We start from the raw sequence: 23,244 nt of genomic DNA, 5'->3' as shown, positions 1-23,244 counted from the left end.
TAACATTCCATCATTTTCCACTTTATAGAGAGAATCTTGCTTACATTAGAAATAAAGTAGATTAAGAGAGATGACTATTATATCCACTATGCAGCCCATGGCTCCCTCGGCCTTCTAGTAAATGAAAAGGAAACAAACTTTACGTGGTGTTTAAAAATTAGGATTAACAAGGGATAAAAAAACTCATGCCACGACATACCCCTCTCCTCAACTTTGGAAAAAACAAAAAAAAAAAACTAGAGGTCTGAAAAGAAGAAAAGTATTGACAAATAAAGGAATTAAGGAGATGCTAACGGTCTGAATTCACCAAGAATTAGAACTGTCACATGAATTCAGAAGCTCTTCCAGGTAGTCAGCTCCCAAATCCTCCAAAACCACCACATTTTGTGGCCTAGAAAGAGGTACTTGATTCACTTTAGTTTTCCTACTCTTTGATTTTCTTCTCATGGAGTGTTTCCTCTTCAGTGCCACCACAGGCGAACACCCATCTTCACATCTATAATTCATGTCTTGAAGTGATTCTCTCACCATCTCCACCGGAAAATTGAGAACAGCCATCGAACCCCGCATGGAAAATGCTGCTTGATCATACGCCAAAGCAGCTGCCTCTGCACTGTCGAAGGTCCCTAGCCAAACCCTGATGCCATTCCTTGTAGAATCCCTTATCTCTGCAGCATACTTCCCCCATGGCCGCCTTCTAACCCCTCTGTAAGATTTCTCTCTCTTAGCCTCCTCCTCTTCTTTCGCATTTGAAGTCACTTCCTCTTCCTTGATTCCACTTGAGGAATTAGATTCTGAGGATTCCTTGGGCGCTCCATTGGCTAAAGCATTAAAAAGGACCATTTCCTCAGAGTCATTAGTGTTAAAGGGAAGTGAATTGCTCTGGAAAAGAAGTTCATCCCATGAAAATGAATCAAAAGAACCAAAAGAGCATTCAGGGGAGAAATCAGAATTTAGGTGTTGATCATGGTAAAACAAAGAAGATTCCATCTGAGATTTTTGATCGGACAATCAATTGATGGTCTATGACTTCTGGGTTTCGTTGCACTTGTTCCTAATTGGCAACCAAGTTTTTGTCTTGAAAATTTTCATCACCTAACTAACCCTATATATACCAGCAAAAAAGGGGGCGATTTGAACAAAGAAATAATTAAAAATAAACTTGGGAAAGATTTAAATAATTGAAATGATAAAATAAGCTCTAGTACATAGAGGATTATAGAGTATTTAATAGTAACAAGCAAGCAATGTAGTACAAGATTTGGAGTGGTGTTCTTGATCTTGTTAGTAATTGGGAGGACCAGATTAGGAAGGTTTAGAGTTTTTTAGGCACGTGAGTTTAGTGACGTACGGCGGCGGGGGTGGTCCCATAATCGCTCGTTCATGTCATCACCTTGCCGATGTCACCCGACCTTGTAGGCATTTCTAATTATCCTTTCCACGTGGCAGCATTTCTTCAAACAAAGTGGCAAGCTTTTCATCGTCATTGGATGTCTTGGACAGTTTAGCTTAGCATTGACAGTTGAATGTTTTTCACTGCTATACAAATCTTGAATTTTGAGTGGTTTTCTGGTACTTCATAGTTGTTTAGTTAAGTGATGTATATTGTCTCTCTCCACAATAACAATATATATATATATATATATATATATAGCTTACGTTCAAGTTTATAGTCTTAATGTTTTTTCCGGTATAGAAAATTACTCATTTTTATTACTTCAAGCATGAAATTAAGAAAACTTGAAGTTGAGGAAAAAGGGTGTGGATAAAATTTTATGAGATGAAAGATCACGATTTGAGGATTTTAGATTCAAAACTCAATTTGAGCCTCTTTTTAAGAGTTTTTTTTTTTTATTATTATTATTCAACGACAGGGACTTCTTCAAATTAGTACGTTTGTGTGTTAATTGATATTAATTTTTGTGGTTTCCAAATATTTTACTTCGATCATCTTCCTTGGAGCAGGTTTTACATGCGTGTGAGGGCATTTATGTAGACATTGTCGTGCATCACGAAAGCATTTCTGATGCAGTTTTTTCTGTACCACTCGTAGTGACTTGGGTCCCTCGTCCCTGAGAAACGATGGGAAAAGAAAAGGAAGTAGAGCTCTCAGCCAGAATTAACTCAGAGAGAGAGAGAGAGAGAGAAATGGTAGCCAGCTAGATCGGACAAATTCATATCCAAATCACATAAATTTAACCAACAAAACCATGACAAGAATTCAATTAACATACTGCAGTACCTCTTCATTACGGCATAAACAAGGATGGTGTTAAGAGTTTCGCACACTAACAAGAAATTAGAGGAGGATTCATGTGAAATTAAGGACAAATCTCCGCCTCTAATCGTTAATTATCGATGAAATGATGTGCAGATGCAAGTGTTATTAAAGTCAGGGTTTCTTGTGACAAGTTAAATTTGAAAAGACTGGCAATAAAGAGGACACGATATGAAGGATCCATACAATGTGTTACAGAGATTATACTGTACATTGATGACGGGGAGCAGATACAGCCCCCCTTTCGTGAGATTTCTTGAAACCTTTCAAGGCCTTTAAGAAGACAAGAAACTTTTTAATTAATGGAAATGGTTGAATTTTGAAAGTCCTCCAAAAAGAAAGGGTTGCTAAAGGTTGATGGAGACAACCATTTAATTTTCAGTCGAATTTATTATCCAAGGGATATCCCACGGCCACATATGAGGATATAAACAAGGTGTATTTACGTTGAAATTTATTCCAGGATGTTAACTAATTTTGCAAGGGGGCAGCAATCTATAGATAATATTAATTATTTTTTTCCTTCTTTATTTTTATCTTTTCTTCTTAATTCGTTTCATCTCTCTTTTAATTCACAGATCTTGAAATACAGAGTGGGAGAAGTATTCCAGTCTATATTTAGTAGTAGAAAAATTGATGAGTTGGATAAATAATTAATTTTTTAATTTAAGTTAATTTGATATATTTTTTTTATCATTAAAATATATGATGATTTAATATAAAAAAACTCAGATAATTGGTAAGTAGTCGCAAGTGATCATGTCTGGTAAGTTAGAATAAACGATAAACATGACAATAATAGGTGATATCTAATAAACCAAGTGACTTTTAGCTAATATCGAGTCACTTAGTTTATCAAACATGATCATCTGCTATCAATATAAAATAATACATATTAAATTAATATAAAATATTAATAAAATTATGTAGAGGCTTGGAAAAGTTTCTAGCAAGTGTTGAATTCAGACTCATTAGAGATGAGAAATAAATTTAAGTGTGTTTTCTGTATTCAAACATATTATTTTAATATTAAATTTCCCCATCATGTTTATGTTTCTTTTCCCTTTCAATATATTTCTTAAATCGTAAATTCTAATAAAAAAATTTATTAGTTTTTATTAGTTGTAAATCTAATAGAGTAAATATATTTTAAATGTTTAATTATATATAGAATAATTTGATATTTATAAAAACTAAAAATTAGTATAAAAAAATCTGATAAATAATAAAGTAATTTAATCGCTTATAAAATATATGAAAGGGTTTTTTTTTTAGTTTTATAAAAACTAAATTTAAACCAAATAGATAAGGTGCGCCAAAAGGCTAGAAATCAACCTTTATAGCACCCCTTTTCACTGTTGGATAAAAGTCAACATCCAAAATAAAACAAGATTTCAAACTTTTATTACAGGTATTATAAAACAATCATTCCTGTATAAATATCTAAAACTCAAATAACTATAAATATACATAGATTAAATAATATAATTAACATATTAAAATTTTATTTATAGAAAACTATTAATTGGAAATATAAGACTTAAATGAAGAAAATATTGATAACGATTTAAAAATAAACAGATAAAGAAATTTCTCCAACTGCAATGTCGGCTGTCACCGTCGCCATCATGGGCGGCTTGTAGTGTTGCTTTGAAGGGCCATTGCCCCTCAAAATTTACGAATATGCAATTTTATTAGTCCCTGTACATAATTTTTTTTTCATTATGATACTTTAAGAATATTTATTTCCTTACAATGATATTCAAACTTGGGCCTCCAAAAAAATGTATCAACGACCCATCCTTGGCCTCAACATGATGGCATAGCTATAAAACTCACCCCAATCCAAAATTAAAGTTACAGATTGGAAGGGTTAAACTATAAATTTGTAGGTGGACCAAAGTTTATTTAGACTTTTTAATAAAATAATTTTATTTTAAATATAAAAAATTAAAATAATTTTATTTTAAATAAAAAAAATTAAAAAAAAAACATTGGTCAAGTCACCTAGGCTTACAGGCAAAGCCAAGATTTTTTTAGGGTGGACAAGATTAGAAATATTTTTCCAAAGTGGAAAAAACTTAAATTTTACTACTTGTGGTCTTAAAATTTAAATTTTTCAAGGGGAAGCTAGGGGGAAAACAAAATCTGTGCAAGTGTTCCTTGGTCCTTCTTAGGTTGTAAGTTGATATAGTGAATCATTCAAGTTTAATTAGATTAATTTTTTAAGTGGTTCAAAAACAAACTTAACTTAAAAGTCTTGGGTTGATTCATTGAATAGGTTCGATAGCTATATATGATAAGGTTATGTTCGTGTTTCTTTATTTTATTATTTATGTTGTTATAATTTTTTTTTTGTAATTTTCACCATTTTTGTTATGGTGATAATAATATGATTTGGTCTCATTTTAGAAAAAGAGTTCAATTGTTATCACCGGACATATTCACTTAGAGTTTTCTTTTATATTGAGGCAGGGACGCCACGACTCAAGCTCTTAGTTTGAGTCCTTGTTTGCACTAAATTGATCATTGTTCTTCCACAAGGTTACGATGGAAGTCCTATCACGTGAGAGGGACACGTGTATCACAAACACCGTAGAGTGGTCCTTGCATAGCACATCTCTGGAGTCTGGACTACTCGGCAGCCATGCACTCACTTATCCTTTGGTGCCTAACGATTCATAGTACATAGTCACTTCTATCGCATTAGATTCCCAATTTTATTTTTTTTTAAAAAAAAATTCTATGGATTGTCACTGTTTCTTCATCAAAGCCTCACTAATGACTGGGTGCTGCATCTTGGAGTTTTTGTGACCAATCTCATTCAATGTTGCCGTCAGTCCGGCGCCGGCACCACAATCAACAGTCAAGCCTTGGATATATATGGTCGGAATTTCTTGTTTTGAAATAGATTTATATCGTCAGAATACTGGTACCAGTGCGGTCACTTTTGACACGTCCACCACCAGAATTATTTGAATTTAATGTTCAATTGTCCATGAGCAACAACTTGTATTATATAATACACCCAACTTGCTTGTTGGTGTCATTAATGCTAAGCCAGTATTCGTTCAAAGTCCGGCCGCCCTGCTCATATTATCAGAGCTTTAACCCCTTTCTTTATTTTTTTTCCCCTTTTATAAAGCGTAAATAATACAAAACATAAATATTTTTTAAAATGAAAAATAGTAATTCATTCAAAAAATATTGGCAAGTGTCATGTTCTGTGTCCTATTTCATTATCTTTCTGTCTAAGACCATTATATGAGTGATAATGCCAATTCCTCGCAACTTGTTTGGTGATGGGGCCGGAGGAATATTATTGTGAGCTCTTTTTTTGAGCAAGATGCATGAATCCGATACTTGAACCAATCATCTCCTTAAAAAAATGTTTCCTATATATACAACGTGTCTGAAATGTGAAAAGTGTTTGATTCATTGATTTTCCTCTGTTCATCCCTGTTTTCTTTCAAGCCATGGCAGTATGATTATTTTCCATTATTTTATTAATTTTGAGTAAGTGCAAATATCTTCAATTATTAGCCATACTTAGCGAATTACATGGAGAATTAAAGAAGAGCTGCCTAAGATAAATTTTTATTTTATAAAGTGAGTTGAAAGAGAAATGACAACTTAATCTTTATCCACACTAGATTTGCGAGTAATGACTAATTATACGAATTGGGCAAATTGAGTAGGGAAATAGGTTTTAACTTTTAACTCAATTATTTATCATGAATTTGTATATTAGCTATAATTACGAAATAAAAAAGAGATTGTGCGTAAATAGCTTAATCTTATCACCAAGTATCACCAAGTTGGTATCAATATTATTTCATGGTATATTTACAATACTCAACTTGAAATTAAAATGATTCAAGATTTAAATTATGAATCAAATGGATTAACTTGAATCAATCTAAGTTTTTTTAAAATTAATCAGGTTGAAAAATAAAGTATCATATCAATAAATTATTAAATTAATCTATAAAATAGATAAATCTTATAATTATTTTTTAATAACACCCCCTACCCAAAAAAAAAAAAACCAACAACATTCATATTACATTATGTCAAAAAATTATCTCAATTCAATAATTTAAATTTTTAGATGAGGTTCTAAAATATAATTTATATTATTTTTAATATATTAAAAAAAAAACAAGGACCACACCGACTCCTGACGACAATCACTTGCTTTATACAATACTACAGTCAATTGTATGCCCTAACGATGAATTAGGAAAACATCAACATTACTCATTAGGGTAGTTATTTTAAACATTAACTAATCTATCAAATGATCAGGCTGCCTACGATTCAGAATGCATAGCTTGTTTATAAAATTGATTTCTCAAACAAACCTTTTCAAGTAAAAGGAGGAAAAGAAAGAAAAAAGAAAAAGGAAAGGAAAGATGAGGGAATAGAATCTAGAGCCATATACAGCAGAATTAGGTGGACGTTTGGAACCGCACTAAAGTTATTTATGTGAAATGTCATAATAGAGTAATATTTTGAAAAACGAGGTTCAAATATATTTTTCAAAGCTATCAACTTATAGTTGACTGCACGTTTAACCATGTAATAATCATACTTTATGCCCTTTTATACGTGGGGACAACAAAATCAGGTTTGGTGTAAAATGGGGCACGTCATTTCAATAAAAGCTACTTGACTAAGTGCATGCACAGCACAGTCCCAAGGTAATCTAAGCATTAATAATTTTAAAAAAAAGAATTTCTTGGAGTTTCTAAAGAGTCGGGGGACTCTTCAAGCTCGAGAACTTGCCAAGAAATCTCTTCTGCTGTGTTTTTCTTTCGCCGTTCTTCTCATATCTGAGCACCTTCGTCAAATTTGCATCAAATTAATTCTGAAATTTATTCTAGCTAGCCTCTAATTACTAGAAGGGCATGCAAATCCGCTCTTTCTTGGAAGTTCCTTGGAGAGTAAGAGAAATGAAACACAGTCCTAGGGTTTCAGTCAAGGCAATCAAAATGGACCCTGGAAAAAAGTCTAGCAGAGGCCCCAGTAATGTCCCATTCATGAACGCATCTTATTCAGCAGTTGAATTTGTCGTCAAGTTTTCTTCACTTGGAATTCTATTACCGTTGCCATTATGAAGGTCTGAAAAATATTTTCCATGAGTATTATCAAGTAGATTTAACGGGTAGGAGGAGTTTGGGAAGACGGAGGAGAATATATGATCTTATTCTTTTTCACCAGCATAATGATATTTTACTTAATTTTTCACCACCATAATGATTAGACCCATCTGAAATTGATCAATTTAAACTAATCATTCAGTCCTTTTTGGATATATATATATATATATATATATATATATATGTTCCAATTTGATTGGGTTTTTTTTATAAATATATAACAGAACCGAAAAATGTTCACATCTAAAAAGTAAATGCAGGGGAGTTCTTTTTCCTGATGCTCATGATGAGTTTCTTTCTTTGGGCTCTTGAATAAGCAATTAGAGTTGCGGACTATAGTCTATTGTTGATCTCATTTTAATTGTAAATTTTACATTACAGTGGTGATTTTATTCGTAAATATTTTAAAATTATATTTTTTTACATATATTATCATTTTCTAATTTTTTTTATATGAGCAATAAGGGTTAAAGCCACCTGAAAATAAAAGGAGGCAAATTGCCCCCTTATTTTTTTTTTCAAAATATTTTTTTATATTAAAATATTAATATAACAACATATATCTTACAAAAAAAAAATTAAACAAAAAAAAAAGGAAAGTAGAAAATGATATGGCCAGAGAAAAATCATAACTTAGTGGGTTTATATCTCAACAGTTTCTATTTTTTTTATTATTTTTTTGTCAATTTCTTTGCGTATTCTTTGAAATAGATTGGTTCTCTATTTTTTTTTTTTCTTGATTTACTTGTAATTGACTATATTTTATATATATAATATTAAATACCCATTTTTTTGAAATTTTAGGATTGATATGATTCTTGAATTGTTAGTATCATTTTATTTTTAAACTCTCTAAATAAAAAATTTAATTGGAGTTATTTCACTTTTTTTTTCTTGCATTTTAAAATGAAAAAAAAACTGAAATTTTGTATCTAAATTTTAAAAACATGCTAACAGTCAAGCCCAGTCTAATCTCCAGCTAAAACCCTGGCAGAACTCTACCAGGCCCAAAATAGAATAATCTAAAAGCATACTTGATTCGAGCCACGTGTGATGTTACCATACGTTGAATTCATCAAAATTATTTGGGCCACGTGTGTGGCCATCACAAGTTGAGTTCATCGAACTTCTTGGGCTTGTCACCCAAAAACTTCCTTACATTCAGCCATCAACCTCGGAAGTAGCCTCAAGCTTTTATCCATGAAGATCAAGGAGCTAGCTAATTAATTTAACATATAGGTTTCTTCATAATGAGAGGAAGGGAATAGCTATGATTAAACATTGGTTAAAGATGCTTAGATAGCTAGTTATGATGTGTTTGGTACTGTAACGTAGTATTTTTTAAAAGTGCTTTGTGGTATTCTATACTTAGTGAAATTGTTATATATAGTTATATTAACATTGGTTTTTTCGTTTGAAAATTTATTAAAATTTAATTTTTTTTATATTATATATTAAAAAATATCAATTTAATATTTTTTCAACTATGAAACATACTTAAAAATAGAAAAAAAAAAGCACTATACTATCAAACAAATACTCATTGAGTATTCCAGAATATTGAATTTCAATTACTTATTATCACCGTTAATTTATTTTCAAATTTTAAATTGTAATTTGCGCAATAAGTGAATTTTGTAAATGGTAATGTAGTTTTATGGTATTAGGCAAATTGCTGTATCAAGAAAAGAACAAAAATCCATGGAAAATTCAAGAAATATTATTTTTTTTTAATATATTTTTTAAAATAAAACTATTACCACGGTAAAAAAACAACCCCCTCTTTCAAGAAATGGTATGGGAATGGACAAATTTTCCGCAACAACTTCTCAAACAAGACCAAAATCAAATATTGTTCTCGTGGTAGTAGAGGTTTTGTGCATGTAAGTGCTAATGATCAGCGCAGACTGAGTGGAACAAGTCCTTTCCGAACCACAGAAATTCTCACAGAATCCACCATCATGAACCTACGTTTTATTGTCTGCCCAAGTCCATTGAACATAAATCATGCAATAGTATATGCAGCTAGTGGTGCCAAAACGCACTTCCATGGAATTAAAAAAAGGACAAGCCTAATCCACATCTGCGTAGACCACGAAGTTTCCTAGAAACTACAAGATCCAACCGTCAAATAAGACTCGCATTGACCGTCGAATTCATGATTTATTTATAAGTTGCCTCCGAATTTGAAATCAAGCTCGACGTTCGTTACTTGGCTCCTCTTCACTTCGAACACAGAATGGAAACACGTCAAGGAGAGAAGAGCACCAAGAAGCAAGAGAGAGGACGGGGGGAGAATGCGTATAGGGGAATTCGCAGGCGACCTTGGGGTAAGTTCGCTGCCGAGATACGTGACCCAGGAAAGAACGGGGCACGTCGTTGGCTAGGAACATATGACACGGCGGAGGAGGCGGCTCGGGCATATGACCGGGCTGCTTTTGCCTTCCGGGGACATTTAGCCATTCTCAACTTCCCGAATGAATACCAACATCAGGATCCAAGCTCTGCCATGTCATTTGCTTCTTCATCTTCGTTCTCCACTGCCAATCCTGTGGATTATGGCCATGAAGCTTCCTCTACTGGCGGATCACAAGAGGTTATAGAGTTCGAGTATTTGGATAACAAGTTGTTGGAGGAGCTGCTGGGAACGAATGATCCCAGCAGGCAGCATTAGGGCCATTGATGAATGTGGATTGTCACTTTGCCATGTCACCCTTCAATGCAATTCTTTTGTTTTGTTCAATATTGTTTGAATCTAAAATGGAAATAAACATATTTCAATTGTTGTTTTGTTTGTCATTTGTAACAAAATTACGTTCCATGTCAAGTTATAAGCAACCCTCTCCCCCACCACTCAGAAGAATAAGACGAGCAAAAGAAGTGGTCTGAAACCAGGGACTTCAAAGAACATTGTTTAATTAGCATCTTCTTTCCTTTCCCTTCTCTGTTTCCGGTTATTTCATCTTATAAATGCTATTAATTTCTGTTCATACAATAATTAAAACTTGTTATAAAATTCATCTAATATTTATTTTTACATAATTAATATATATATATATATATATATATATACTTGTCATAAAATTCCATAATCCACGGTAACAAATCGTTCTTTCCATGCTTTGAATTTTCTCAACAAGCTAATTGGCAATCTTCTGAATTTTCTATGAGTACAAAATAATAATAAAAAAAATTTCCCTTATGAAATCTTTTCTCTCTCTCTCTCTCTCTCTCTCTCTCTATATATATATATATATATATATATATATATATATATATATATATATATATATTAAAACCACATAAAAAATTATAAAGTTTTGATGAATGGGATGATCAAGAAAATTTTTCCGTGCAAGAATGGATTTCAATTGCTTTGAATTTTCCTAATCAAACTAGATTTGGTCACAACAAAGATACATACATTTTAAAATCATGCAAGTATTAATAATTTATCATTCCATCACTTTAATTATTACTAAAACATCATGATTTTGTTAAAATAAGTTTTGATTTTAAACCAAATCCCCAAGATTAAAAGCCATTGAAATTGTGTTATTGATGAAAATAACACTAAATTATTGGTTAATCATGCATAAGAAAGGGTTTTGAAAAAAATAAATGAAACAAAACAAGTCAAAATCATGTAATTAAAACAATGTTTTTGGAAAAAACACATAGAACAAATGAAAAAACTCAACGTGAGTCCAAAATATGTGGCTCTCAGACCAGATCAAATATGGGCAAACCAAAAACACATATATGTTGGAAATCATTCAAAGATCAATAATCTAGTTTTCATTCACTTTGATTATCAATAAATCATCACGATTTGATCAAAATAGGTTTTGGTTTAAAACCAAAATTATAGGATCAAAAACCATTTAAACACATTAATGATATGAATAAACATTAGATTATTGGTTAATCATACTTAAGAAGGTGTACGTGCAAAGAAATAGACCAAAATTGGTTTAAATCTAGGGATTAAGGTAATGTTTTTTTTCAAGAACATGAAAAACATTGTTTAAATCTAAAAAAAAAAAAAAAAAAAACCCAATCATGCCTAGAAATTATAGCCACTACTAAGCCCAAAAATGAGTCTTTTTAGCTTCTAAAACATGCTCTTTTTTTTTTATGCTAATAAATCATAATACCATACACAAACATGTTTAAATAATAAAAAAAAAAACTAACAAAAATCATCAAAAGATCAAAATCAAACAAGATGTACCATATTTTAGTCATTAAACATTCAATTTTGAGTTTTCTCCTCAAATTAAATTTTCTTTGGTAATAGAGTCTTTATCAGTAAAAAATATAATGTTAAAATTTTTAATATTGCATATTTGATCTTTCTCAACCAGTATTTGATAATTTCTTAAGCGTTTTGATATACTCTTCTCACTAATATTTTTTTAAAAATTTTCTTCCAATATTTTATAATTTTTTGTATTTTCACTTTTTTCTTTATTTTTTATTTATTTATGTGGAGTCCCCCAAAATGGTAACAACACTTTCTCTTTTTCATTTTGGTTTTTTTTATCTCATACAAGGATGTCCACGGGTGAAAACATCAACTATTAACTAATGAATTAAAAAACACTCAATCAATACATTATTATAAGTTTAGACACTAGAACAAAAAAAAAAAAACTTAAAAAAAATTAAATAAATAAGAATAAAAGCAAAAAGCACTCAATTAGAAACAAACTTAAAAGTTCATGCATGTATGATAAAGTTCATGTCATCATGACGTGAGTCAATCCAACGTCCATGCCATAGTAGAATAGATGTAATCTAATAGAAATATTTGATTACAAAAATATTTAAAAACCCACATACTTCAATAACAAAAACAAAAACACTCAAATAAAAAAATGAAAATTTTAAGAATTAAAAATGTTTTTAACTCCATTTTACATCCATTGTACATGAATTGGGTTGGCCAGGATGGCCCAAACCTGTATCCAAAACACAATAATAACTTATAGCAATAAATCAAAAGTCTTTTATGATGGTGTGGAATGACACAAAAGGATCGATCAATTCAACCAATTCCAACTACTTTAAGATTAAGGCTACATCGTTGTTGTTGGTAGCGATGTCACATGATTACGTTTGGCTGATTGGTCATCATTCTTATGTTGCGAACATGTTTATGATATGATTATGATAATCTGAGGAGCAGATGATTTCACTGGGCCTTCGATCTAGTTTATGAATAACATTCCGTATTAACTATTTTTTTTTAATTATTAATATAAATATTTAGATTAATTTACATATATCTTAATTAATTTTATAAATTTTAAAATTAAAAACCACGTAATATTTTATTGCTATGAGGTTGGAGTTGGAGTACTAGCTAGGTTCTTTAAACGACAGAACCTGTGATATACCATATCGAAGGTGAGACATGCAGGCTAGCTAGATGCTTAGTTAATTTTGAATTATGTCATGGTACTGCGATCATATTGCCTCCCTTCAATTTTGTCATCGTAATTACGCCATCTTATGCTCATGTAACTCTTTTCTTTTTTTTTCCTCATCGGTGGGTAACTCTTACGATTTTGACTTTCTATTGCTTATGTAACTTGATAGCTAACCACTGTGCTTAATTAAGTTTTTGCTTTGTAGAATCTCAAGGTGGACCGTTGGTGTTTAAGTAGTTAATTTTGTTTAGCCTAAATGGAAATGTAAATGACATAATTTATTGGACATTGACACGCGGATGGCTGTAGATCCACACTACCATTAATTTGGCAATTGTTTGGTCCATGTAAGAACTTCTCTTTAAATATGAAATTCTGCTTTAATGTTGATCAATAAAGGTTCTTGCAATATTAAGAAATTAAGCAGTGGTTTAATCATTCCAGCGCCCAGCAAGATTAGGGACGTGCAATTAACAATATCAGCCTTGCAAGTTGCATCAAAATTAGCTTTCTGAAACATCCTTGGCTAGTGCCACGACAAGCGCCTAAAATTGTGGTAAGTCTACTGGTCCCAGAAGAATATCTAATCATATTTTTCTCAAGGTGGGGTTCGAGGAGCAGGATTTGGAGGGTGATTTTATTTTTTTTCCTCATGAATTGCTATTGGCACACCCATCGTGTGTAATGGCACAGCTTTTGTAATTTGGGAATTTTTTTTTATATAATAATCAAAGTGTATTTATAAAAAAAAATAGTTATTTAGAAGATGATCCCGAAAAGTGATTTGTGATTGACATGGAATTTACTAAAATCATGTTTAGCCTTGTGTGTAGTCAAGATTCAAGAGTAATAAGGCTATTTTGTGACATATATATGTTCTGTTCCCGATTGCTTTCTTTTGGTTTTATTGCTTTATCCCAACAGGCCCTCACTGAATTATTATCATTGCCTTTCATAGGCTTCATTTCGCTTATCAAAAAAAAAAAAAAATTTTAATTAATTTATAAACAATTGAGCTAATATATTTATCAGTCCTCATTTCTTCTAAATCGAATGATGTCTTCATATATTTATTAGTCTTCATTTCTTCTAAATCGATTTAAAAAAGAACTAGGGATTCATTATAAGAAAGAGCTAATATTCTAATAAAATTAGATCATATTAGTTAAAAATATTAAATGAATGGTTTTTATATTGCAATCATTTGAAGTGGTTATCGCAAGAATTATTATAAAATAAAAATAGAAAAATGATTATGAATTCTAAATGATTCTTAACAAGTGTTTAAAGTATTTGTTAGCCGACTCATGTAAGAAAAAACCTCTGGAACTCATGTTGTATTAGCTACATCATGTCCTTTAACATAACTGGTTATTAGGTAATGCCCCACCCCACCCGAAAAAAAGAAGCTCATAATTTCTTTAGGCGGGAAAGTAGTTCTTTCCTTTCATATGAATACATTAGTTTGGAATTTGATGGCAAGATTCACTCTGATTTCCTGGTATTTTCTTTCTCAAAATCAAGAAGGTCCTCCAGTAACTTGTCATCCAAGTACTCAATCTCAAAGACTATTTTGTCTTGTTCTGTCCCACTTCTTTCGGCATTCTGTGGCATTGAAGAAGATGACAAGGATGATGATAACAATGGTGATAACGATGAGGAAGAGGAAGCTATATCAGAATCAACCTTAGTTATAGGATATTCCCCAGGGAAGTTGAGGATCGCTAAACGGCCCCTCATTGAATATGCAGCCCTGTCATAAGCCCTTGCAGCCTCTTCTGCTGTGCTAAAAGTCCCTAGCCATAACCTTGCTCCACGCCTTGTTGAGTCACGTATCTCCGCTGCAAATTTCCCCCACGGCCGCCTCCTAACGCCTCTGTGTCTAACTTCTTCTCCTTGCTGATTGACCTTTCCTACATTAGGATCATCCATCGTTGTCTAGATTGTTGAATGAATATGCAAGTGCTAGCTTCGACTCTTAGCGTTTATATTGAGTGGCAAATGCACTTCACCAATTCTGATAAAACAAATTATTAATAAACAGTCCATGGATGTGAACTTATTCAACTGCCAAAGATATGACGGGGATTGATTTTGGCAGTTCAACGTATATGGGTGATGCAGCTGATGATGGCTTCAGCTGAGAGGAGAGGATCACTCCTCTTTTTTCTTTTTCACTTTTGGCATATATTTGTCCAGATCTCAAAGTAAAATAATGAGGTTGGTGGGTTAGGTCATGTAGATTTTGTTCAATTCACTGGTTTCTCAGATTATTCATGTTTTTTACCCTTTTCTAAGAGCTAATTTAATATTAGTGTTTCTTAATCAATTGTTTCTAATTACTGAGAATGGAATAAGTTAAACACAAAACAGATTCTCCTTTCTAAGTATTTTAACGTAAACAAAATTATTTCTTTTAAAAAAAAGTTAAACATTACTATAAAAATAAAAAACGCCGAGGGAATATTGTACATTAATATAGAAAGGCTTACTTATTCAATAAAGTGAAACTTGACAAGAAATGAAACCAAAACGAAGTTGACGCTACTGGATAAAGGCTAGTTGAGGTCAGTGGTTTACATGACTGAATTTATAGGGTCTGCTGAAATTAATGAAATTAGAGAAAGAAGCTGTGTTTATAATTGAATGAAAAGAAGAACTGGAGAGAGGAGAGAGAGCGTGCCCGATAAATTAATGAAATTAAAAGAAAACGTCGTAAGAAGATCACTTTAGCAACCCTCCATTAAACATGAGGGAGTTCAATGAAGACCAGAATGTGTGCAATTTACAAGTCGTGAAGCAAAAATGGTGAAAATGCTATGTCGTTAGTGATTGAAGGAGAAAGAGCGGAGCACAGAGACAATGGCTAGAGATGAAGAACACTGCTCTCTTTTCCCGCTACTTCACACTAATCTAACGAGTTGAACAGTGCTCGCCGGTGCATCCACGTTCATATGCTTTACCGGAGCGAATAACTAGCTAGCAATTTATCTTTTTCATCCGGGGGTGATGTGAAAGGTTTCATAGCAATATTGCATAGCTCCAGTACTACACTCCCTCTTGCTGTGTCATCCAAAAACTCCAAATGGAAAAGTATCAAAATCCCACCAGAGGTTTCGAAAGTTCCAAAATCCCCACTCAAATTGTAAACTTTTAGGAGTTTATATATATATATAGCCCCCCAAAATAAAAACTACATATTCCGGGCTTCCAACGTTACAACTCTGAAATGTTCCATGCTTGCACTGAACAAGATATCACCAAACAGGCCCTTATAATAACCCTCCCCAAATTTTATATTCCCGTCGAGCCCACTCATTATATGACCAGAATAAGCCCAGCTGCTGTTTGTGTCAGTTTTGTTATTTTTTTTTAATATTTCTAGATTTTATGTTATTTTCATACTTTGTAGTTTTTCTATTAGTGTTTTTTTTTTTTTTTTTTTTTTAGCGATTATGAATTTTTTTCTTGTTAAGGCCGGTCGGTCTGAGATATATTTAAAGACTTGTGAACTTTTTAGGAAGGGCCGAACTTGTTAGACTTTATTTTTAAAAATCAAATTAAATATTTAAATTTCACGTACAACTTAAATTCAATTCATGATTTATTACATTTCTTATATTTAAAATAAAATGCTAAACATGCAACTTAGAAAATATATTATCACTTAAACAAAACTTAATTCTTATTCTTTTAAGTAATTTCAGTGTGAGGGCATGCTCCATCAACCAAATAAAAATAAATCTTAAATTAGATCGCGAAGAGTAATTAAAATACTTACCGGATTTTTTATTCAACGGTGCACAAATTATTATTTATTTTATTGATACATGAGTGAAACATACTTCAAAAAAAACAGGTAAAGGACAAAGATAGATGACCATCTCAGCCTACATTTGTCTTTCTTGCACCAACAACTGGTCAAGCTCGAAGCTTAAAATGTTCCAATGCATCATCATCGCTACCATTCCTGGTAATGTAGTTGCGAAGAAATTCTATGTACTGAAAGGCTCTAAAGACTTGAGGATTGCTTGCGTTGACAAGAGCTTTCGCAGGCTCTATCATGATGTCATCACTAGGATTAAAAAAGAAGGCAGCACTTGTCCGAGCAGTCCTTGAATTTGTCACAGCTCGATGTTCAACACTTTTCAGCTTGTTGTTGCTCATAATCTATAGCACAACACCAACTAAGATTTTTCAGAAAATATAATCCAGAGAATTGCTTAATTGACTTCAAGTCACTCTTAACATCGCTTTTTTTATGATAAAAAAAACAGTAATTAAAACAGTACTTTTATTATATATACGATCGAGGTGTACCTGCAACTGGTAGCCTATGTTAACCACGAATGCATTAGGAACAGGTTCAACACCAATCCATTCATTATCCTTGAAGATTTGAAGCCCACAAACATCATCTTGGAGTAAAATGGTTATGAGATTTGGATCACAGTGTTTAGATAATCCCAGAGCTAAACTTGGGTCTGGGCATGGCGGGTAATGATTGACTGACAGAGTCGTAACTTCACCTAGCTTCCCCTCAAAATACCCGGACTCTAGCCCTAGTCCTTCACAAACCAGCTCCAATATTCTTGGTGCCAACTTCGTCACTTCAGCTGCATAACTCCCAACGATCTGTCTGTGAAAGTTATGAAGGTAAACTTAATATGGAGAATTTACAATTACTTTCCTGCATGCAGTTGTGGGACGAAGATTGACATAATTAATTGATATGTGGGATTAATTACTTTACCGGTATCTAGTTGGCTTTACCGGCCAGTCAAGAATGCATTTCTCCAGAGGATGGCAGTCGTGTTTTAAATTGTCACGCCATAAGTGAATATCTTCGGTGGCATAAATTAAGCTACTCGGGTACAGTTTACAGTGCTTTTTTGATCTTGCGTCCTCGGTGTAGAATATTGCCTTGTCCTCCGCAGGCAGCTCAAAGAATTCCTTAAACATTCTCATTGTGTCTTTCATCAGATCTTCAGGAACTCCATGATTGACCACCTGTGATTTTATGATTGCAAATATGTCATTACATTCATATTCACGAGCTAGATTAACATTTTGAGGCATAATCAATGATTAAATCAGAGATAAATTATTGTTTGTACCAACCTGAAAAAATCCAAACTCTTGGCTTGCCTTCAAAATCTTCTGTGAAATAGCTGCTCTATTGTCACCCGCTGCTTCATCGAGATCTATTACGGGCACGAACTTGCATGCAGAAACAGGGAGCTTCCCCGGTCGTTTTTCTGGTGGGAAAATATACTTCTCCGGCAACGACTTGATCTGAACTTGATTGTAGTTCGAGATGAGCTTCTCCATTAATTACAACGTGAAATTTTTTGTTGTAAGACAACAACTATAAGTTTGATGATTTGTGGAGAAATAGCTTAGCGGTGCCTCTACCTTAAAGCATTGTGCGCCTTATATAAGGTCTTGTACCTGGCGGCTAGCTTCTGTACGTAGCAATGAAGGAAAAGAAAACACGACAGAATTATTATTATTATTATTATTATTATTATTATTATTATTATTATTATTATTATTATTATATACTAGTTAAGAACCTGTATACCATTGAGACAATTATATACAAGTTAGAAAAGGTGATTAAAAGTACTTTTGAAAGCATTTTGTAGAAAAATACTGAAGTAATTCAAGATCATACTCGCGGTACTTCCTGTTCAATTCACTAGTGAATGAAGCCAAATGTATTATTTAACAATTATCATTGAAAATTTTATGATTTAAGTGATTTAGAAAAATAAAAAAATCTATGAAAAATAAAATTGAAAATCATATCAATTTCAATATCAATATATATCATATTACACGTGATTTCATTTAAATAAATGAGATATGGGGAGTGGTGAATATTTTTAAAATACTAGAATATTTTTTCTGTTTTCAATATTGTGAAGACTTGTATATAATCGAAAGCTTTAATGGGCTTATCATGAACGAGCATGCAAGGAATTATGCATGCATGTTGCAGACACCAGCACAATCCAAAAGCTCAAATCATCTTATTAATTCGTGTAGTTCTTTTCTCATTAATTTCACATTTACATACATATGTAACTCAACAATATTTATATCTTCTCACGTATGAGTCTTTCCACATTAAATAAAATTCCTCCTAGCAATAACACAAGTACAGCAATTGAATCTCCCTTCTTCATAAACCATTGAATTATGCATCCGTCTTTATTTATTTACTCTTCGAAATATTATTAATAAAAATAAATACAAGCTTTTCCAAGTCATCTAGATGGTCTCTAGATAAAAAAAATTGGCGATGCTTAGACAAAAGCAGAATGTTTTACATCGAAGTCCACATTAACTGGCTGCGGTGGAACTGGAGTTGTGTCCTATGCAGGAGGCTGCTTTCAAGAGAATGCATTTAAATCCCTTGACCCATTCCCTTGGACAGCAACTTTTTTTTACCAATTTCTATTACATTTTCAATTCAAACAACAAAAACGGGAGAAAAAAATATATATTGTTGTGATATCACTATTATATGTAATTATTCTATTTTATTTATTATATTTTATTCAGCAGAAAAAATATGTACTTTTCAAAAAAGATAAAACGATTATTCACAATATTTGAAAAGATAAGACTAGAATTACCTCGAAGCAGCAGAATAAAGAACTTGGTATTTTCTAGATTCAAGGCCGTGATAAAGCTGGCCGTAAGGTTCTTCTCATCACCGGCAAGCACTTCCCTGGTAAGGACAACATGCAGTTTACTTGAGGTATTTTTGGGGATTTATTTCTCTCTTTTTGCTGTAAAAGTAACCTTTTTTGTGGGGTTTTAGCTCGGGAGGTGAGCGGTGAGGTGTTGAAAGAATACTTGGAGGAGAAAATATATCCAAAATTAGAAGAAAAGCCATTTTCGGTGGTGTATATGCACACGGATGTTCAAAGGAGTGAGAATCTCCCTGGGATTTCGACCCTTCGATCAATTTACGAGGATATTCCTATCAAAGTCAAGAATCATCTTGAATCTATTCACTTTTTGCATCCGGGCCTTCAAGAGTGGCTCTTTCTTGCCACTCTTGGTCATTTTCTCTTCAGTGGAGAGTAAGATAATAAGAGTCTTGCCTTTTCTGAGGTTCCCCTCATAGCCTTTTTGACCAAGCTCCACTCACATGGAAAGTGCTTAAGGTTTTGGTGCATGATTCATGGGTGCTTGGCAGGTGTTAATTGCTGGATTAAATCCCCAAAAATACCTCAAGTAAACTGCATGTTGTCCTTACCAGGGAAGTGCTTGCCTGTGATGAGAAGAACCTTACGGCCAGCTTTATCACGGCCTTGAATCTTGAAAATACCCAAGTAAACAATGATGATTGGGATTAAATGATTAAAAATATTTGGTCTCCCTTTATGAATTACAAAAAAGATCATAATTTGCAAGAAGAAATCAGTTAACTAAAACATATAACAAAATAAGATTTCATTATATACAATGTCATTTGTATCTTATCAAGTTAGCATGCCAAGATAATTGCATGAACAAGCATGTGGGAAAGAACTTTCATAAGATGTGATGATGTCTTTTTAGCATTGCATAAGAGAGCTAAGTAGTTAAGCAATCTTTGTAAACAACAAGTTTAAAAATATTGTTGCATGTACTTTTATTATTTATTTATATAATTTAAATATTACTCAATATTCAATTGAATTTATTATTACATGTAATTTTTTTTGGAAGATTATAAAAAGAAGATGATTTCAAAGTATAAAACGGATCAGAAAAATCATCATTTATTTAATGAAGTAATTTGGTGTGTTGTTTCAAGAGAAGTTATAAAGGGTAGGGTATATATTGCATCTCATATGTTAAAGTCTATAATCAATACGAGTTTTCTTTCACATCTTTACTCGATAAAGTCATCATATCCTAATTCATTTTATCAAGTATTGCAAAAAAAAAAAAAGATGATTTTATTTTTAAAATGAAAGAACATATAGATTCCATGAAAAAATATCTTATTAATAATTTTAAATACCATGGTAAAATATTAAATATAAACCAAAATATGCCAACACCTATAGCCCCATTAATGCCATCGCTTGTTGTCTCATTGTCTTCACATATAATGACATTTATAGATACCATATTTTTACTAATATATCAAACTAAGTTTCGACCAGTATATTATGGTTCATTTATACAATAAGCTTAATGATTGTATTTTTTTTATTGTATTATAATTTATTTTTATTAATGTAAGTTTAACTGAATTTCCAATTATATTCTAATTCTATTTTTATTTTACATATTTTTATTGATAAAGTAATTTTAAATATTAATATATATTGTTTATATATATATTCTACTGCTTTCAAAATATCCATAAAAAATTGATAAATCAGGAAAATTTTCTTCAAGATGCAAAACTTTTTTCTCTGACTTGAAAATTAAATACTCTGATTTGATTGGATAGCAGTACAATAAATTGCTCCAGATTGAGCATTAGTTTAGGACTTCTGCATCTAGAAGTTTGAAGCCTATATGACTGGATGCTGCTGGTCTACGACGCTACCTAATTAATTAGTTAATCGGTAGATAAAATCAAGTGTCATTATTCCATAAAGAATTTCCCATAAGAGAAAAAGGGTGGCTTGAGATTGAATTTCAGTTGATCCAATGGTCAATGGATATAAAAATTAATTAATGCAGTTGCCTAAATTAAGCTGGATATGTGCACGTAGACCCGTGCATCTTTTCTTCATGCTATAACTAGCAAAATAAATTCAAGTAATTAAGCCTAGTGCACTGCAATAATAGGCTTTCTTCTTCTCATGTTAACAGTTTTTTATCAAAAGTCTCTCGTTGATCCTTAAACAATTACCACAACCAAAACTGGGTAGAAAATGTTTTAAAAAATAATAACCTATTATATTTTAGAATCTCACTAACAGTTTAAACCAATGGAAATTAAAATGATTTTTTAACATGATATTAAAATCATAATATTAAATAATCATGAGTTCGAATCTCATTATTCTTATTTTTTATATAGACTAGCTCTGAGATGGTATCTTTTGCTTAGCCTACAGCTAATTAACAACTTAATTAAAAAGACTCCTGAGTGGACAAATTATTGTCTTGATCATATAAATATGATAATTAAGGATTTATTTGAGTATTGCAACGACTCTTTCCCTTCGAAGAGAGAGTAGTTTTGCGGTCACAGCAAAGCTCAAGCCTATTTACTGCATGATGAGAGGAAAGGGTGACTCGTCTGAAGAAAGAACAAGCTCAATAAGGAGGTGGAATGGCTCTGAGTAGCAGTTAACTGCTTCATTTTGACCTGTTTTAATTAGTGGAAATTAAGTATTTTATTAAGATTCAATGAGTTAATTACCTGTGTGATTAGAGAGAAACACAAAGTAAAAATTAATTAACATGTGTGGCCCTGGCATCAACTTCCTGGCAAGTTATGAAGACAATATTGGATGTTTTGGATTCGGCTTGTTGCGAGTTCTTGTCTCGACTCGGGACAAAAGTTAAAATATACTTATTTTATTAAATAAAATATTAGTAATACTTATTCTCTGAAGAAAAGTAATATTAGGGCTACGGAGAGGAAAAAGAAATGGCAACTGTCTTGACACTGACCCACGGTATAGTTTTCTACAATGAGTTTTTCCAAACGTTTTTTTTCTTCGGGAAACAAATGTAATAGTTTTTTAAATGATTTTTGTTTTCCTTAAATAAATGGATTGTTTTTCAAATTAATTTAATTGGGTGATCAATATATCTAATACCAGGATTATAGATTGTAATTAGATATATTCAAATATAATTTATTTTTTTATTAATATGAATGAATATCTAGACTAGTTTACACACACTTTAATTATTTTTATGAGTTTTAAAGTTAATAACTATATAAGTTTTCAATGATATTATATTAACAATTATAAAATTTAAACTTAAAATTATAGAAAAAACAAACCATTTAATTTTAATTTTTTATTGCTAAAACAACTATCAGATAGTTAGATTCAAATATAATTAATTATACATAATAAACATCCCTTATGCATGCAAACCACGACACAAGGTACTAGTAATTACGCCGCCAAGGAGATTGTCGCTATTGCTGGTCAAATAATTATTTTTGTTATTCGGCCACCTGCTTCGAAATTCATCAATAGAGAGGCAAAACAGAGACTAATCAATTGTATTTGGGAGAACAATCAATGAGTCAAGTCATAGTTTTTTTTTTTTTTTTTTTTGCCTTGTGTAGTAAGGTTCTTTTCAAAGTCTTGCTAGTGGAAACTGGACAGACTATTAACCAATAATAATACTTGAAATATCTTTATTCTTTCACTTTATTGAG

At 31.9% G+C, this 23,244-nt stretch overlaps 4 protein-coding genes across 4 annotated transcripts; 1 reads left to right on the top strand and 3 right to left on the bottom strand.

Annotated features, from left to right (window-relative positions):
- Nucleotides 1–144: 144 nt before the first annotated feature.
- Nucleotides 145–1,460, bottom strand: LOC118062188 (ethylene-response factor C3). The gene has a single exon (XM_035075904.2). The coding sequence runs from the start codon at nucleotides 988–990 to the stop codon at nucleotides 304–306; it is 687 nt and encodes a 228-aa protein (XP_034931795.1). The 5' UTR covers nucleotides 991–1,460; the 3' UTR covers nucleotides 145–303.
- An 8,219-nt stretch (nucleotides 1,461–9,679) lies between these two features.
- Nucleotides 9,680–10,114, top strand: LOC118062189 (ethylene-responsive transcription factor ERF098-like). The gene has a single exon (XM_035075905.2). It carries the CDS (start codon nucleotides 9,680–9,682, stop codon nucleotides 10,112–10,114), a length of 435 nt encoding a protein of 144 aa, XP_034931796.1.
- A 4,246-nt stretch (nucleotides 10,115–14,360) lies between these two features.
- Nucleotides 14,361–14,807, bottom strand: LOC118062280 (ethylene-responsive transcription factor ERF098-like). Its single transcript, XM_035076006.1, has one exon. It carries the CDS (start codon nucleotides 14,805–14,807, stop codon nucleotides 14,361–14,363), a length of 447 nt encoding a protein of 148 aa, XP_034931897.1.
- A 1,836-nt stretch (nucleotides 14,808–16,643) lies between these two features.
- LOC118062190 (hyoscyamine 6-dioxygenase) lies at nucleotides 16,644–19,891 on the bottom strand. Its single transcript, XM_035075906.2, has 5 exons — nucleotides 19,520–19,891; nucleotides 17,997–18,340; nucleotides 17,629–17,885; nucleotides 17,196–17,514; nucleotides 16,644–17,045 (listed from the first exon to the last, which is right to left on the bottom strand). Exons 2-5 carry the CDS (start codon nucleotides 18,204–18,206, stop codon nucleotides 16,797–16,799), a joined length of 1,035 nt encoding a protein of 344 aa, XP_034931797.1. The 5' UTR covers nucleotides 18,207–18,340; nucleotides 19,520–19,891; the 3' UTR covers nucleotides 16,644–16,796.
- Between the last annotated feature and the right edge of the window lie 3,353 nt (nucleotides 19,892–23,244).

This window comes from Populus alba, chromosome 5 (assembly GCF_005239225.2).
Source record: "Populus alba chromosome 5, ASM523922v2, whole genome shotgun sequence".
In the NCBI taxonomy this organism is placed as follows: domain Eukaryota; kingdom Viridiplantae; phylum Streptophyta; class Magnoliopsida; order Malpighiales; family Salicaceae; genus Populus; species Populus alba.
The sequence above is the reverse complement of the archived record's forward strand: the minus strand, read 5'-3'. Positions and strand labels throughout refer to the sequence as shown.

What these genes read in the sequence shown, in the direction of transcription:
- LOC118062189 (XM_035075905.2), top strand. Translation starts at nt 9,680, where the DNA reads ATGGAAACACGTCAAGGAGAGAAGAGCACCAAGAAGCAAGAGAGAGGA.
- LOC118062190 (XM_035075906.2), bottom strand. Translation starts at nt 18,206, where the DNA reads ATGGAGAAGCTCATCTCGAACTACAATCAAGTTCAGATCAAGTCGTTG. An exon ending in GTAAAGCCAACTAGATACCG is followed by an intron (nt 17,515 to 17,628) that starts GTAAAGTAATTA and finishes TAACTTTCACAG; the next exon opens with ACAGATCGTTGGGAGTTATG. An exon ending in ACATAGGCTACCAGTTGCAG is followed by an intron (nt 17,046 to 17,195) that starts GTACACCTCGAT and finishes GTTGTGCTATAG; the next exon opens with ATTATGAGCAACAACAAGCT.
- LOC118062280 (XM_035076006.1), bottom strand. Translation starts at nt 14,807, where the DNA reads ATGGATGATCCTAATGTAGGAAAGGTCAATCAGCAAGGAGAAGAAGTT.
- LOC118062188 (XM_035075904.2), bottom strand. Translation starts at nt 990, where the DNA reads ATGGAATCTTCTTTGTTTTACCATGATCAACACCTAAATTCTGATTTC.